General features: G+C 29.2%; 2 protein-coding genes across 2 annotated transcripts; both read left to right on the top strand.

Annotated features, from left to right (window-relative positions):
• Positions 1–6,542: 6,542 nt before the first annotated feature.
• LOC118051122 (protein POLAR LOCALIZATION DURING ASYMMETRIC DIVISION AND REDISTRIBUTION) lies at positions 6,543–8,969 on the top strand. Its single transcript, XM_035061675.2, has 3 exons — positions 6,543–7,168; positions 7,506–7,957; positions 8,340–8,969. The coding sequence occupies exons 1-3, from the start codon at positions 6,769–6,771 to the stop codon at positions 8,670–8,672; spliced, it is 1,185 nt and encodes a 394-aa protein (XP_034917566.1). The 5' UTR covers positions 6,543–6,768; the 3' UTR covers positions 8,673–8,969.
• A 2,480-nt stretch (positions 8,970–11,449) lies between these two features.
• LOC118051123 (chorismate mutase 2) lies at positions 11,450–14,576 on the top strand. Its single transcript, XM_035061676.2, has 6 exons — positions 11,450–11,639; positions 11,974–12,205; positions 12,972–13,058; positions 13,162–13,305; positions 13,436–13,528; positions 14,089–14,576. The coding sequence occupies exons 2-6, from the start codon at positions 11,993–11,995 to the stop codon at positions 14,317–14,319; spliced, it is 768 nt and encodes a 255-aa protein (XP_034917567.1). The 5' UTR covers positions 11,450–11,639; positions 11,974–11,992; the 3' UTR covers positions 14,320–14,576.
• Positions 14,577–15,413: the final 837 nt, after the last annotated feature.

Genomic DNA, 15,413 nt, shown 5'->3' with positions numbered 1-15,413 from the left:
AATTAATGTTTTTTAGACTAGGTTAAATTGGGTGTAGATTTGATTGGATCATAGTTACATAATGATCAATATCTTTTTTTATTATGAAATCCATTAAAGGTGATTATTTTTTATTTGATTCAGTTTTTATTAAAAAAGTAATTAAACTGAAATTTAAAAAAAAAAAAAAAACAAAACAAAACCATTTTAAACCGATCGCTTTCATTTTGATTCGGTTTTTTAGGACAAAAATCAGTTCAAACTGGTTTAGCTCGGTTTTTTTTTGTTTGGCTCGGTTTTTTTCTTGTTTGGCTTGGTTTTTTATTTTTTCGGTTTGAGTTCGATTCGGTTTTTTTGATTTCATACTTACAAAACCGAATCGATTGGTTTTTAAAAAATTTAATCAGTTTTTTTTTATGGTTTGGTTTTTTTTCGTTATTTTTTTTTTCCGGTTTCTCGATTTAATCAGTTTTTTGGTTTTTTTGTTCACCCATAAAATCCATCTTTAAAATGAGTTTTTGTAATAGTATTAAATGAAAAAATTTATTATACTTAAACTATAATTATTGGATACTTATAATACAGGAGAAAGACCCCAAAAAAAAAAGAAAATACAAAAATATTTTATTTTATTTTATAGTTTTCTTGATTTAATCAGTTTTTTTTTTTTTTTTTCACCCCTAAAATCCATGTTTAAAATGAGTTTTTTGTAATAGTATTAAATGAAAAACATTATTATACTTAAAGTATAATTACTGGATGCTTATAATACAGGAGAAAGACAAAAAAAAATAGAGAAATCACTTATGGTTCCACTATTGTATGTCTAGTAATGTAATATATAGTGTTTTTTAATTAAAAATATAATAAATTATTAATGTCAAATTAAAAATGTCACGCGTCATCTTAAAAAGAAAAGACCGCTAGGAAGATTTGAATGCTATTTTGAAAGCCATTGTTTATCCGTTGCACAACCCCGCACGTGCCTCTTAAATTACAGGGAAATCACACATGCAAAGCTTGAACGGCACGTGTTAGCCCTTTTAAAAAATATATTTTATATTTATTAAAATATTTAATTACCTTTAGGTTAATTTTATGGTAACCAAAACTAGACTGGAAAAAAAAAAAAAACATTAGAGCATTAGTTAAAGAAATCTTAATTTAAAAGTAATTTAGTTATTTTACTATTTTTTGAAACGAGTAATTAAAAATACAAAAACATCTTTGAACGCCAAATAAACAAATCTTGCTTTAAAAATTAACCAATAAATCTTGTAAAAAGATTATATTACCCCAAATAATTAGAATAATGATTTTTGTTAAGAATACCAAAATGATCATTATATTGTTCCGGTCCACGATATTCATGTTTGAATGTACAATGAAAAACTAAGTTTTTTTAGTTTTTTTTCACAATTTAGAGAACAATGTTCAAATAAATTATCTAGATATAAAAAAATAAAGGGATGGCTTGATGAAATTGTCACTCCAGTATCAAAGAGGTGGTTATTTAATAGTTAGGCAAGCATTTTATATTAGGTTTCAGTCTTTCACTATTATGAGTCCTAATAATTTCATGTGTTGAATAATGCTTATGAACCGACATAGACCGAAGTATTGCAAGAAAAATAATAAACATAAAAAACATATAGTTTTGTTGAAAAGGGATAAAAAAAATTTATTATTAAATATTTTATATTTAAATAGTTTACTTTCTTTAAAAGGTTTATAAATCTTGAAATAAACCTAAAAACTAACATGATTAAAACAAGAAACCTAAAGATAAAGCAAAAAATATATAATTTTTTAACAAAGCTGAAAAAAAATTAAAACCAAATAGAAAACAAAATCCTAAACCAGCTAAAAAAATATAACAAATCTCAAATAATAACTTATGGAAATTATCGAACGGCTTTTTTTATCCCCAATTACTATAAAATTATAATCCTGTAAAAAATAAGATCTTTAAAATTTCATAGCAAAAACTTCTTTCCAATTTAATGGTTGGATCAAGACATGTTCAATAATGTAAAACTATGTATTAAAAAAAAATCTCTTACATCATGAACTTTGGTATGAAATTTACACAATGCATGTAGATAGAATTACATCCAATTTACCTAGGTTTATAGGTGGTGTGTGCTCCATTGAGGTTAAATTTTTCCTAATATATATATAAAGATGTGAGGGTGACGATAGCATTTTTTAAAAAGCAAGAAAAATCTAAGATCGGGTTCATTAACTTGACTGGGTTCAATACACCCAATTAATTTAATAGTATAATTAAAAAAAATTAACAGTAAATAAAATGAACAAAAAAAATTAGCAATAATTAACCATAAAAAATAGCTATCAATATCATATTCAAAATAAGAAGATAGAAAAACTCGTTGGAGACTCACCGTTAATTTATAATGGACATTGACTCTCGTAAAAGAAAGAGCTTACCGAGACAGTTTTAATATCACTGTGAAAGGTTGCACAACGACACCAAAAAAGACCATATGTGCTATCAGAACAATGACTTGAAAAGCAAATCAAATAAAATATTATAAGGTGGACATCTCACGTTTATATTTAATTAATTAGTTCAAACACAAAATTTCTTTTTTAAAACCTAAATCTAATGAAGAACAATAAATAAAAAGATTCAAGATAACCTAAGTTATTTTCAAAATCAGTGAAAGATACTATATAAAGCAAATAAATAAAATAATGGAGCTCAATATCTAGTTAAATAAATGATGAATTTGGAAGAATATGAGCTTAAAAAAAGAAGAAAAAAAAAAGCAAATTTGAAATCTCTTAAACCTAAGTTAATCTTCCAAACTCGCAACCCATGAAATTCTAAACTCGAATCTCAATCAATATAATGTTGAAGGATGAAATTGAAAAAAAAATTAGTAATCAAAAAATATGAATCAAATTTTTTTTAAAAAAAACAAATTAAAATAATGCTTTAAAAATTTAGAGGGCCATGCACAAAAATCAAGAAAGTAAGAGGAAAAGAATGAAAATAAGGTTGTTGGTGTCACACTGAAGGTCAGTATGCCACGCACACCACTATGAATGAAGGGGCTGCCAAAATAATTTCAACATTATTATGGAAGGTGGCATTTAGACGTCGCACACGCCACCTAAAAAACATGGAATGTCTTTTCACCTATTAGCATGTGCTTTGTATGCACCGATCATTTTTATTTTTAAAATTATATTTTATATTTATTAAATTATTAAATTATCCCTTAATCAACTTGATTATAACTAAAAAAAAAGTTCATGTTGATAATATGAAGAAGCCCTTATATCTAAGCTATAGAATTTTGCTCATAAGAGTAGGTTCGTCATTTTACTTTGCTTTTAAAAGGTAAAAAACTCTAAAAAGCCTCTAGATACCAACTAAAGAATTCTTGTTTTTGAGGACAATTTAGTCATCTTACTTACTTTAAAAATATAAAAAAATCTAGTTGTGCCCGATCAATCTGATAATAACTAATGAATCTTGTGAAGAGATAATATTGCTCTGAATAAACATTCAAATGATTTTACATCATTTCAATCCATAGTACAATAAATATATACAACAAACCTTGATGCGATTTGTTTTTTTTTTTATAAAAAAAACCATAGTCGAGAGCATTCGAACTTTACTTTATTAAAAAGAGTTACAAGGACATGTATTCATTAAACTAAAATTATTTACAAAAAGGATCCAAAGTACATGATGCATGAGTTTTTTTTTAAGGAAATAAATATTTTTTCTTAATTATATGTATTTTGTTTTCTAGATTATAAATTTTATTTTTATTTTTATTTTATGATTTATTGTTATTAGACTTTTCTAGTTTTCTATTTGAAGGGAATATTTTTCCTATTTTTACCTTTTAATTCAGTATTAATAAAGTTTTTTTTTTTTTCTATATAAATGGTTGTAGTAACCTTTTGAAAAGTGAGATTTTAATAAATAAAAATTGAATACCTTCTCATAATTATTGTGTTCTTGATTTTTAAGGATTTTGATTTATAATAAACATTATTATCATTCACTTATAGCCGCATCAATTAATATCATATCATAATAATTTACATCGATTAACTGTTGTGTTATTATTAAAAATCTTGATGATGAAATTATAATAAAGTGGCTAATATTGAAAACGATCATTGATTCTCTAAGTAGGAAAGTTCGACTCGAAGAACAAGTAACAATATTTCTTCAACGTGACATCAAGAACTTAGCAAGCTCTTCATCTTCCATTAATTACATGACGATGCCAAGAACAAGGATGTTGTTCTGGATTTCTAAGTGGTTATTTCATTCTTTTATTATTATTATTATTATTATTATTTAAAAAAGGGTAGCTGGGAAGACCCATAACCCATCCAATCATGAGTGGTTTGATAACTGGGAAATTGGATGATATGCTTCTAAGCTAAAAATCCCAGATGCCCATAAAGCTCTAGAGGCCCACCCCCCTCGTGACTCCTTGAAAATACAAGTGCTGCAATTACGGATACATGTTTGGAATTAGCTATTATTATTTCAATTTGATTTGATTTTTATTAAAAAAAATAATAAAACTAATTTTTTTAAAAAAATAACTAAAATTGGTTTAAATCAATCGGTTTCGATTCAGGTTTTTTATTAAAAAAACTGATTCTTTTGGTTTTGCTCGATTTTTTCAGTTTAATTTTTTGATTTCAAATTTATAAAATCAAACCAGTTAGTTTTTTTAAAATTTTAAATAGTTTAATTATTATTTTTGCACGATTCGGTTTTTTTCAGTTATTTTTTTTCAATCTTCTCGATTTTTCAGTTGTTTTGCTTACCTCTATTTAGAATTGTGGTTGAAAGTATTTTTAAAAATATTTTTTTGTTTAAAAATATAATAAAATTTTTTTATTGTTTTATTTTTAATATTAGCATAACAGAATTATAAAAAAACAATAAAAAATATCAATTTAATTTTTTTTAATATTAAATATACTCTTAAAATATATCAAAACACAGATGAATGTGCCCATGACTGGAGACCTAGGCCATAATAAATACGCAAATCTGAAACATCATGCCATGGATGCACATTTGGCATCGAAAGTTCAGTTCATTCATTATTTTGGATTAATTGATGATCGATTTGTAGTAGTGGTAGGTATGATATTGTTTTCTAACTGTATTTTTTTTAAAAAATTTATTCTTATTTAAAAATATTATTTTTTATTGTTTTAATATACTAAAATAAAAAATAAACACTTTAAGAAATAACATTTACTTCGCTGATGGTTTTGTTGGTGAAAACAATTGGTATTTAATAAGAAATTGTTTTTTAATTTAAATTAATATTTTTTTAATTTTAGATTATTTTGATATTAAAAAAAATAAAAAATATTATTTTAAAATATTTTTAAACAAAATAATAATCTTTTAAAAAATAACCGTATAACACTTCCAGACACCCGTAATCTCTTATATTCAACACAAGGCTCCAAGCCTAATCGATTTCGACTCACTATTGTTTTTTTTTTTTTTCTGAAAAAACAATGGATTTGTTTTAAGAGTAACATGAACAGCTTAATCACCATTTAAAACTTTATAAATAAAGAAATAAATCCATCACTTCTTTCCCTGAATTTAGGTGCTTGAGATATACGATATCATTCCTAATTTAAGCACGATAAGTCAGCCTAATCTCGTTTGAATTGATTTTTTTTTTTTTTAATTTCTGTTGTTGTTGTTGGCGTGTCACTATCTTCCTACAATTGCTCCATTTTTATTTTTTTTTAATAATAATTTCAAAACACAATATTTAATTATTATGGTTGCTTTCAAATAGCCCAATTCCCTTTGCGTTTAAGAATGTTTTGGAAAATATTGATTTTTTTAAATAAATTTAAAATTTAAAATTTAGATTATTTTAACATCTTAATATTAAAAATAAAATTTTAAAAAATAAAAAATATTTTAATATATTTTTAAATAAAAATATATTAAAAAAACAATCACTATATTTATGGTTTATTTGATAGTGTGGTTGCTGTTACTTTTCAAGTGTTTTTTATTTGAAAATATATCAAAATAATATATTTTTTTATTTTAAAAAAATTATTTTTAAAATTAGTGTATCAAAATAATTTTAAAACAAAAAAAATATTAGTTTTAAAAAAAATTTAAATTGAAATTCAAATTTTACGCATTGATGTCACCGGACGCTCCATGATAAATAAATCTCTAGAAAAGCATTAATTATTGGTTTTGAAGGAACTACAAGTCAGTCCCCAACCCATACAATGATTCACAAATAAGTCCATAATATAACATAAGCATATCTCAATGTTAATATAGTATTTATAATTTTGTTATTTAATATTAAATTAATAAATATCTATGTAAATATTCAAAAACCTATGAATATAATATAAATATTTAAAATTTTTACACATTAAATAATAAATAGAATGTAAATACAATAAAACTCAACTGTGAGTACTCATTGTCGTCGTAAAATTCGTAGCTATTATTGACTTGCAGCTATCCCTTAGCTGTATTTGCATTGATTTCATTTTTGTTTTTTGAGAATATTAATTTATTATTATCCTAAAATAGTATTAATTAATTAATTTCTTTTAAACCAGGTGTAGGGATTGATTGGCACTCGTAAACATAGTCCATCATAAACACAAAAACATTTAAAACTTTCCCTCCAATTTTTCTCACCGTCCAAACACACCTCCACTCAGTCCCTCAAATTTAATTCCTTTCCCAAAAATCTCAAATCCCTAATCTCCATGAAAATTCATCATCAAGGCTCTATTTTTAAACCCCCAATCACTTCTTCTTCCTCCCCTTCTCCCCTTTTCCAATCTCAAAAAACCCACGACGATTCTCCTCTTCCTCTGCCTCTTCGCGTGGCAGATATCTTATTATTCGACGATAAAGACGACGACGTCTTGGATGAGTTGTTGATGATGGGAGGAGAGGGGAGATGTAGAGGGTGGCAGAGGAGTTCAAGCTGTTACCCTCCTCACCGGATTGCTGCTCGATGGATCTCTGGTTTGAGGCGGAGCAAAGTGAAAGAGAGTAATAAGGATGAATTGGGTGGTGATGGGATTGTGCAGGTTAGGCGTTCGATGAAAGGGCTCAACGAGCAGGATTCGCGGAATTCGGCTTCCGAGATAACTGTTTCAGGTAAAAAAAAAAATTAGTATAAAATTTTTACTAATTGGAGCGGAAAAGGAGTAAAAAACTATATCTTTTTGGTGTTTTCAGGATTTTTTTTCCTGTTATATTGAGGTAATGAAAAGCCCAGAAAATAATGTATGAGAAATCCAGTAAAAATAGCTGTTAATTTGACCCTAAGGAAAATTATGAGATGCCCAGTTAAAATTTTGAGCAGAGGTACATGTTTTTTTTTTCCTTTTGTTATAATTCCGTACATCTTGTGATCGGATGTATTTTGTTTCTTGATGTATACAAGAAAGGTTTTTTTTCATGGTTAATGTTGTTGTCTTCAAAATATTTGCAGAACAGTGTAACAGGGAGGCTACTGTCAACCTTGGAGTTGGATGTTGTCTATTACATTTAATTGCAGCGAGTAAAAATGAACTTGATAAGATGTTGGAAATGCGAATGCAAATGGAGAAGCTTCTTGAAAATGTGAGAGAGGAATTGCGAAAGAAAGATGGTCTCTCTAAGCCATCTAACGTGTGTGCTTATTCAACCACGCACATTGTAGATGGTCCGGATTTTGAGACCCAGCTCTCTCCGCAAATATTTACATCGTCATACGTTTTGCCAGGGTCGTCAGCAATTACCGTTTGTGATCATTCTTTGAGATGGGAGACGCCTATGCAAGAAGAGTGTTCAGAAGGAATGGATAAACTTGAGGCAGAACTTGAAGTTGAGCTAGAGAGATTGCAACTTCACTTAGATACAGTAGATAATTCGGTGAAATGTCCACAGAAGAAAGGGAGATGGGTAAGCTGAATATTATGTTTTTGTTTCTGTGGTTTGTTGTTCGTTTGGAATCACGGCATATCTGTTTTTGAAAGGAGAAAAGAGCTCTGAACTTTTGATGGACTCACAGCCAATGGTTTCCATTTCATTGCCTACATGTTTATGTTAACTATAGAAGTCTTTCATAAAATATGAAGCGTGATTTTGTAACCAATCTGCACACTGGAATTTGTATTCATAACTCGTCCAGTTCTTTTGGATTCTCTTCCCATAAAGATTCATGGAAGTTCTATAGCCAACTAGGACTTTTAACCTTTGCAAGATTGTTTTCTGTTCATTTTCCTGCCACAATATTATGTGTTCATAGTTATATCTACTGAGTTTTGGAAGTTTGAAACGGCAGGTCACAAATGAGGACATTGCTACGTCAAAAAGCCAGACTGGAAGTTCTGGAGAAGTAGTTGCTTTTGTATTTGAAGACCAAGCAGCAGGCTCGGAAGAGCATCGCGGTGTTCCTCCTCGTGAATTGGAGCAAAGGTTGCACGAATTACTCGAATCAAGACAGCAAGAACATATAAGAGAGTTAGAAGCTAAACTAGAATGTCTTGAGCACAAGCTCCGGGAGAAAGAAATGGAGGTTTCTTGGTGGAAAGACACTGCACGTCTTATTTCTCGCCACCTTCCAGGGTCTTCAAAATTCAGTTCACATCATCTTGCAAAACTTCTTAGTCCTTAACATGAGCATCGAATTTATAACAGCTTTTGCTATTGGAATGTTTATGTGCCCCCAAGCCTGTTGTTGTAATTGGTGTTTGACGACAAGACTGTTTTGCCTTGGGACTCCACAGTGTCCATGTAATGCACAGTGGGCGATGCATAAAAAGGAAAGATGGGCAGCGATTGAAACTGCAAATTTCTATTTTGCTTTTTGTTATGCTGATTGCTGAGCAATTTGAATAGCTTTAGGTGAATTTCGATTCCCAGTAAATTAAAAAAAAAAAAATTAGTATTCTTGTGTTATTTGCTTTTTGTATAGGACAACTCCCTTGTAATTATATATATAAAAGTCAAAATCTTGTTGATATTAGATAATAATACCTCCGATGACAAAGGAAGAAAAAGGAAACCAGAAAAAAATAAAATAAATAAAAAGTCTTAGTAACCCACTCCACCAAACATTTAAGTTTAATTTGTTTTTTAAAGAAAACAAATGTTAAAGAAAATCCAAATATAGAAAATTTAAAACAAGAATAAAATGAACGAAGTAATGAGAGAAATGTTGGAAATAAAGAAACTCCAATGATTTATGGAAATGTCTTGCACAAAAATTATTTATGGAAAGAAATATTTTTTATAAGAGAGAAGATTTTATTAGATATATATTATGTATAGAGGTGATTATTTTTTATTCGGTTGTTATAAAAAAAATAATCGAATCAATTTTTTTAAAAAATTGAACTAGAATTAGTTCAAACCGACTGTTTTGGTTTGGTTTGATTATTTTAGAATAAAAACTAGTTCAAACCGGTTAGACTTGATTTTTCAGTTTGACTCGATTTTATCCGGTTTGGCTCGGGTTTTTTCGGTTCGGTTCGGTTTTTTTCATTTTCAAGCTTATAAAACCAGATCCGAACTGGTCGGTTTTTTAAAAATTCTCATCAATTTTTTTTCATGGTTCTATTTTTTTTGTTATTTTTTTTTATTTTCTCGATTTTATTGGTTTTCTGATTTTTTTTGCTCACCCCTGGTTATACATAAAGATATTAAATTTAAATGTCTTTGTTCATGCTTGATATGATATAAAATACAGTTAAAATTAATATCTTTGAACCATTAAAATTTATTAATTAATCAGGATATTATTATAATCTATTAATTTATACATTGATTCATGAAAAAAAAATAATTTATCAAGGTATTTTTTACATATCAGTGTGAAGGTAATGCATGTATACTATAATTGTATGAATATTATCTGATTATTAAATTACAAATTGACATTATTGTATGTATTTGTTTCACCTGTACAAGTTTATTAATCAAATTAATCTTATTAAATAGAAGTTATGATCTATTCATTTTTGCAACAAACTAAAATTCAATTCTATGTATACTTAATTAATATATTTAAGTGTTGAGAACATCGTGGAAAATAATAATAAAAAAATGAATAATAATAATCATATTTTACAAAGATGTTTTAATTTTAATAATTTTAATGTTTAAGGATATTATTATTTTATTATCAAGTAGGACCTGTGCCTTTTTCAAAAAATATTATTATATAAATTTAAAAAATTATTAATTTACAATATTTGTCCCAAGTCACAACGGAACAAAAATATTATTATTTATTTAGGTAGAAGCTTCTCAAGCAATTTAATTACAAATTCAATTCAAATTATGTCTCAATCTTTGAATTCTTAAATTAGACCGATTATAACAACTATAACTATAGTTGTTAATTCATCTAATCGGAATAAAAATATTATTATTTATTTAGGCAGATGCTTCTCAAGCAATTTAATTACAAATTCAATTCAAATTATGTATCAATCTTTGAATTCTTAGATTAGACCGATTATAACAGCTATAACTATAGTTGTTAATTCATCTAACTTTAAAAATAGTAAAAACAAGCTTCATCAATACATTTTCTCTATAGTTTCTCTCCTCCATCCATCAAAACATTCACAAATTGGGCATTTTAGGAGGAAAGTAACTATTTTTGCCAAGCCCTAGGTCCAATTGACCATAAAATTTCCTAGCTCCTCAATCCATCTTGTTGCTATAGATAGGTGATGATGGTTGACTTGGTCATCATAAAAAAATAAAAAATAATATTTAAAATATTAATATTTAATATGAATATTTTTTGAAATAACATATGTAAATAGAGATTATAAAAAACATGATATAGTTATTTTATATAAAAGATTAATAAACAATTAATGTGGATGTAGACTGACTTGTTTGGCAGTGTAGTTGTGATTATTTTTTCAAATAATATTTCGTGTCAAAATACATATCAATGATATTTTTTTTATTTTTTAAAAATTATTTTTAATATCATAACATTAAAATGATTTAAAAATACTAAAAACATAATAATTTGAAGTTAATAAAAAAATAAAAAAAAAATTAATTTTTTTTCAAAAGCGCTTTTGAAATGTAAAAACAAACAATTATTTAAGAAATATTTTATATAAATATATATTAAAAAAAATATGTAAGGTTAAATATTTATAAATTAATTTTATATTTTTTAAATTTTTTAAAATAATATAAAAAAATTAGATCACTTCTAAATTTAACAAGGTTCTTGTGAATTAAAACTTGATCAAGAGTTCAAGTTGTCTAGGTCCTGGATACCCGCGAGTCAAGTCTGGCTCAGTTTCATAACCTTTATATTTATTTGGGAGCGCGGAACATTTTTAAAAAAATTAAATTTTTAATAAAAAAAATTAACCATTTTAGAAACGCGTTTATCCCGCGTTTTCAAACGGTACTTTAGACTTAAGAAATTGCAAAAACGTCACTAAACCAATTGAAATCCACCAAATATCGTCCTCTAATACGAAGATTTCCAACAATCCAATCCTCCAGAGCAGCCTAACATCGTTGCCATTAAAAGTAGCCAGAGGGTACTGTTTACTTTCTGTTTGGTTGCCGAGAAAATTTACAGAGACAAAACGCACCAGAGGTAAGTTACCCAATTGTCATACTTAGCAGCTGACTTTCACATTACAGTTTACTTTCTTGAATTATTAAAAAAAAAGGCCTTTGTCCACTAAAAAGCGCTGACTTGGTTATCCTATAAATGAATTGATTTCTTTCTTTTTTTGTCTGATCTTGACTGAAGGGTTCTTTTTTTTTTTTTTCTTTTTTTTGTGGTTGTGATCACACATCTATTGTTTCCAATGTTTATTTTTAGACCCCAATTCAAAACTTTTAAAGAGTGGACCTTTCACTTTTGTTATTTCGGAAGAAATGGCTTTTCTTCATGTGCTGATTCTTGTTATCTTGTCTTTGAATAGATATAAAAATAACAAGGCAATGGCAGAAGGAGGTTCTGGGTCTGAGTTTACCCTTGATTCAATAAGAAAGTCTTTGATAAGACAAGAGGATACTATTGTTTTTTGTTTGATGGAGAGAGCAAGGTTTCCTATGAATTCTGCTTTGTATAATCAGAGTTTGGATTTGGTTCCTGGGTTTTCCGGTCCTTTGGTGGATTTCATTGTTCAGGAGACAGAGGCAGTTCAAGCTAAGGTGGGTGTGGTGTATGTTTAATTTTGGTTCTTGTTTTCTTAGAATGTTTGTTTTGTTGTGTGATGTTTTCCTTATTTATTTATTTCAGTTTCTTGTATTAAAAAAAGAGAGTAAATTTAGTTTCTTTGTTGTCAAGGTCAGTGTTTGGTGCCTTGAAGTTCTAATTGAGGAATACATTGAATTTGTTTCTGTTAGCAACTGGTCATAGATTACAACATTTTAGATTCTGATAATAGAACAACTATACTGTGGTTGACTGATAGTTGAGCATATAATATAAATTATGGCTGACAATGTCAAGGCCAAGATACATGAGATGATGCTTCATTAGGGTCAATACAGTTTCTCGGTGCCTTGAAGTTGTCCTAAGATGAGACTGCAAAATGTTAGGTCCTGACAACGGGAAAAATAGATGGTGGCTGACTGATTATTGAGCATGTAATTAAAGTCATGGTTGACAATGTCAAGGCCAAGATATATGAGATAATGTTTCCTTAGCTCGGGTTGGGTAATGGACACCTGCTGAAGATGCAAGGATTAGAGGGAATCAAAACCATGGCAATGAAATATTGGGTTCATGTGCATATTTCAGTTTGTTTTAGCCTTGCTGTCTGTGTCAGTTTGTGTTTGAGATGCACCAACTCTAAAATCTTGAAATTATTCATCCCAAATGATGCACTTATATAGAACCGTGGCAATTGAGTGCACTTAATAAAACTGTGCCAATAGATTACTTCAGAATGGTTTGGTTCTGGTTATGTCACAGGCTGGGAGGTATGTGAATCCAGAAGAAAATCCCTTCTTCCCAGATAATTTACCACCTTCATTGGTTCCAAACTACAACTATTCTCAGGTAATTGCTTGAGTTGAACTTTGCTAAGTGTCTTAATGTGAATCATGGAGTTAAAAACAACTTTATATATGGTTATCTAATCCTGAAGGTGCTTCTTTTATAGGTTTTGCATCCTGGAGGTGCTTCTATTAACATAAACAAGGCTATATGGGATATGTATCTAAACCAACTACTTCCTTTGTTTGTTGTTGCGGGTGATGATGGTGACTATGCGTCAACTGCTGCCAGTGATCTTAGCTGCTTACAGGTAAAGGTGCTTGTAAATTGGGATGCCATGGCCCATATAGCGAACTATGTTTAGCTATTTGAGATTCAGATGGTCCTTCAGCTAGACCATTGCTTGTATTGACTATGAAAACTATAACCACTTGCTCCAGGCCCTCTCTAGAAGAATCCATTACGGGAAGTTTGTGGCTGAGATTAAATTCAGGGATGCTCCACACGACTATGAACCTCCAATTCGTGCCAAGGTATGGTTGCTAAGCACCACTTAATGTAAGGTTGGCTAGATTAGTTGGTGTTTCATAATCATGGTCTCATGCAAATGTGGTTTAGGAACATGGTGATCCAATTCATTAGTGGTAATAAGTTGCCATTTTGTATCTCTTGATTATTTGGGGCTGAAGAATGAAAGTGTGATGTACTGAGAATCCATTAGATATATGAAAGAGAGATGGTTGTTTTAGAAAAAAGCATCTATGCTCAAAGGTTATTTCCACATTCTTTACGTACTGACACTGTTGGAATTGTTGCTTTGAAGGCCAAGTTGTATGCAGCTTCTTCACTAGGCATGTAAATTTCAAATTTAGACTGCAATTCCAAAACAGTGGAAAATTTTTTATAGTAGAAAAAATCTGCAAGCTTTGAAACCATTACATGGTGAGAACCCGTGGGAATTCCATCCAATTGTGAATGCTGGAGCCTGATTTTCACTGGTTTATATTTTTTAATTCTAATACAACTAAATATGAAATTTTCATGACCAACCCCAGACTCACCTACTAACAGGCTAGTGTCTTGGTTATCTCAGGACGCAGATGAGCTGATGAAGTTGTTGACGGATGAGAGAGTAGAGAAGATGGTTAAGAAGAGGGTTGAGAAAAAGGCGATTGTTTTTGGACAAGACGTGAGCGGTAGCAACAATACTGACAATAAACATTACAAGGTTGATCCTTCTGTAGTAGCTCGCCTCTATGACGAATGGGTAATCCCTCTCACCAAGCGGGTTGAAGTTGAGTATCTCATCCGCCGATTGAATTGAAACCTTTCCTTGCATCTCTATTAAAGTGACAGTCAAATTCAAGATGCTGGATTCCGAAAATGGAGGGCATTCATAATAATTCATGATGAATAAGATGTTGAGACACTTTAAATTATTTTAAAACTGTTGTTCCTCTTAATTTAAGATGACTTGGTAGAAACATACAATACTTGTTGACAAAATATAGATTTGGTGATGTAGATTAAGGCTGGATCAATCATTTGGTTTTAAAATAATTTATTGTCTGCTTTCTGGTATTAGTAGTGTAGTGTGATTGTAATATTGTTTCTTAGACTAGCTCAATTCTCTGTCAAAAAGGAGCTGAGGGATTTTGACAAGAGAAATGTAAAAGGAAAGAGTGTTTTGTGTGGAAAGACTAGAGGTTTTCATGCAAATCATGTCAGAATTGTCTTTTAAACTAATTTTAATTTATTTAAAATACATGGACATCTATTTACAAATATATGGTTAAATTAATGCTATTATGTTTTGGAAGAACACACCTCTTTATTCACTATATGTAACTTTTCATTCACCCTAACATAAGAACTATACATCCCTGATCCCTCTAGATGCAAAAAATAAAATAAAATCATCTGGACATGGAGATGAATGTAGCATCCCAAATTTGCCAATATGTATAATGGCATTTAACACAAATGTATCAATCCATCATGGTCCATGGTTTATCCATCCCATGTATCGTGATCTGAATGAGAAATCCTCGAAGAGGGCAACTTTTCCCCGGCCACTTTAAGTATTCGAGACCATAAACTTTTTTTTTTTACATTTTTTCTTTTTGGCCAAGCCTATTAGCATGCTGAAGACTATTGTCTTCCATTGATCTCTTGAGGAGATGATTTACCTCTATATTCAATCTGGTTCACACGGTCAAGTTTTCTGTGCACGTCTGTAAGAATCTAAGCACTTGCAGCGACAATTGTGCTGTTCAATTTATGGCTTCTGGAAAGATAGATTAATTAAAATTCGCGGTAAGGATAGATATATTAAAATCTATGGTGGAGGAAAGAGATCCTTGCAGTGTTGACATCATAGTGTTTGATAGAAGTACATAGGGTCAGAGGAGAAGGCAG

Source organism: Populus alba, chromosome 18 (assembly GCF_005239225.2).
Source record: "Populus alba chromosome 18, ASM523922v2, whole genome shotgun sequence".
Classification (NCBI taxonomy): domain Eukaryota; kingdom Viridiplantae; phylum Streptophyta; class Magnoliopsida; order Malpighiales; family Salicaceae; genus Populus; species Populus alba.
Note: the sequence above shows the minus strand (reverse complement) of the source record. Positions and strands in the feature narration are given on the sequence as shown.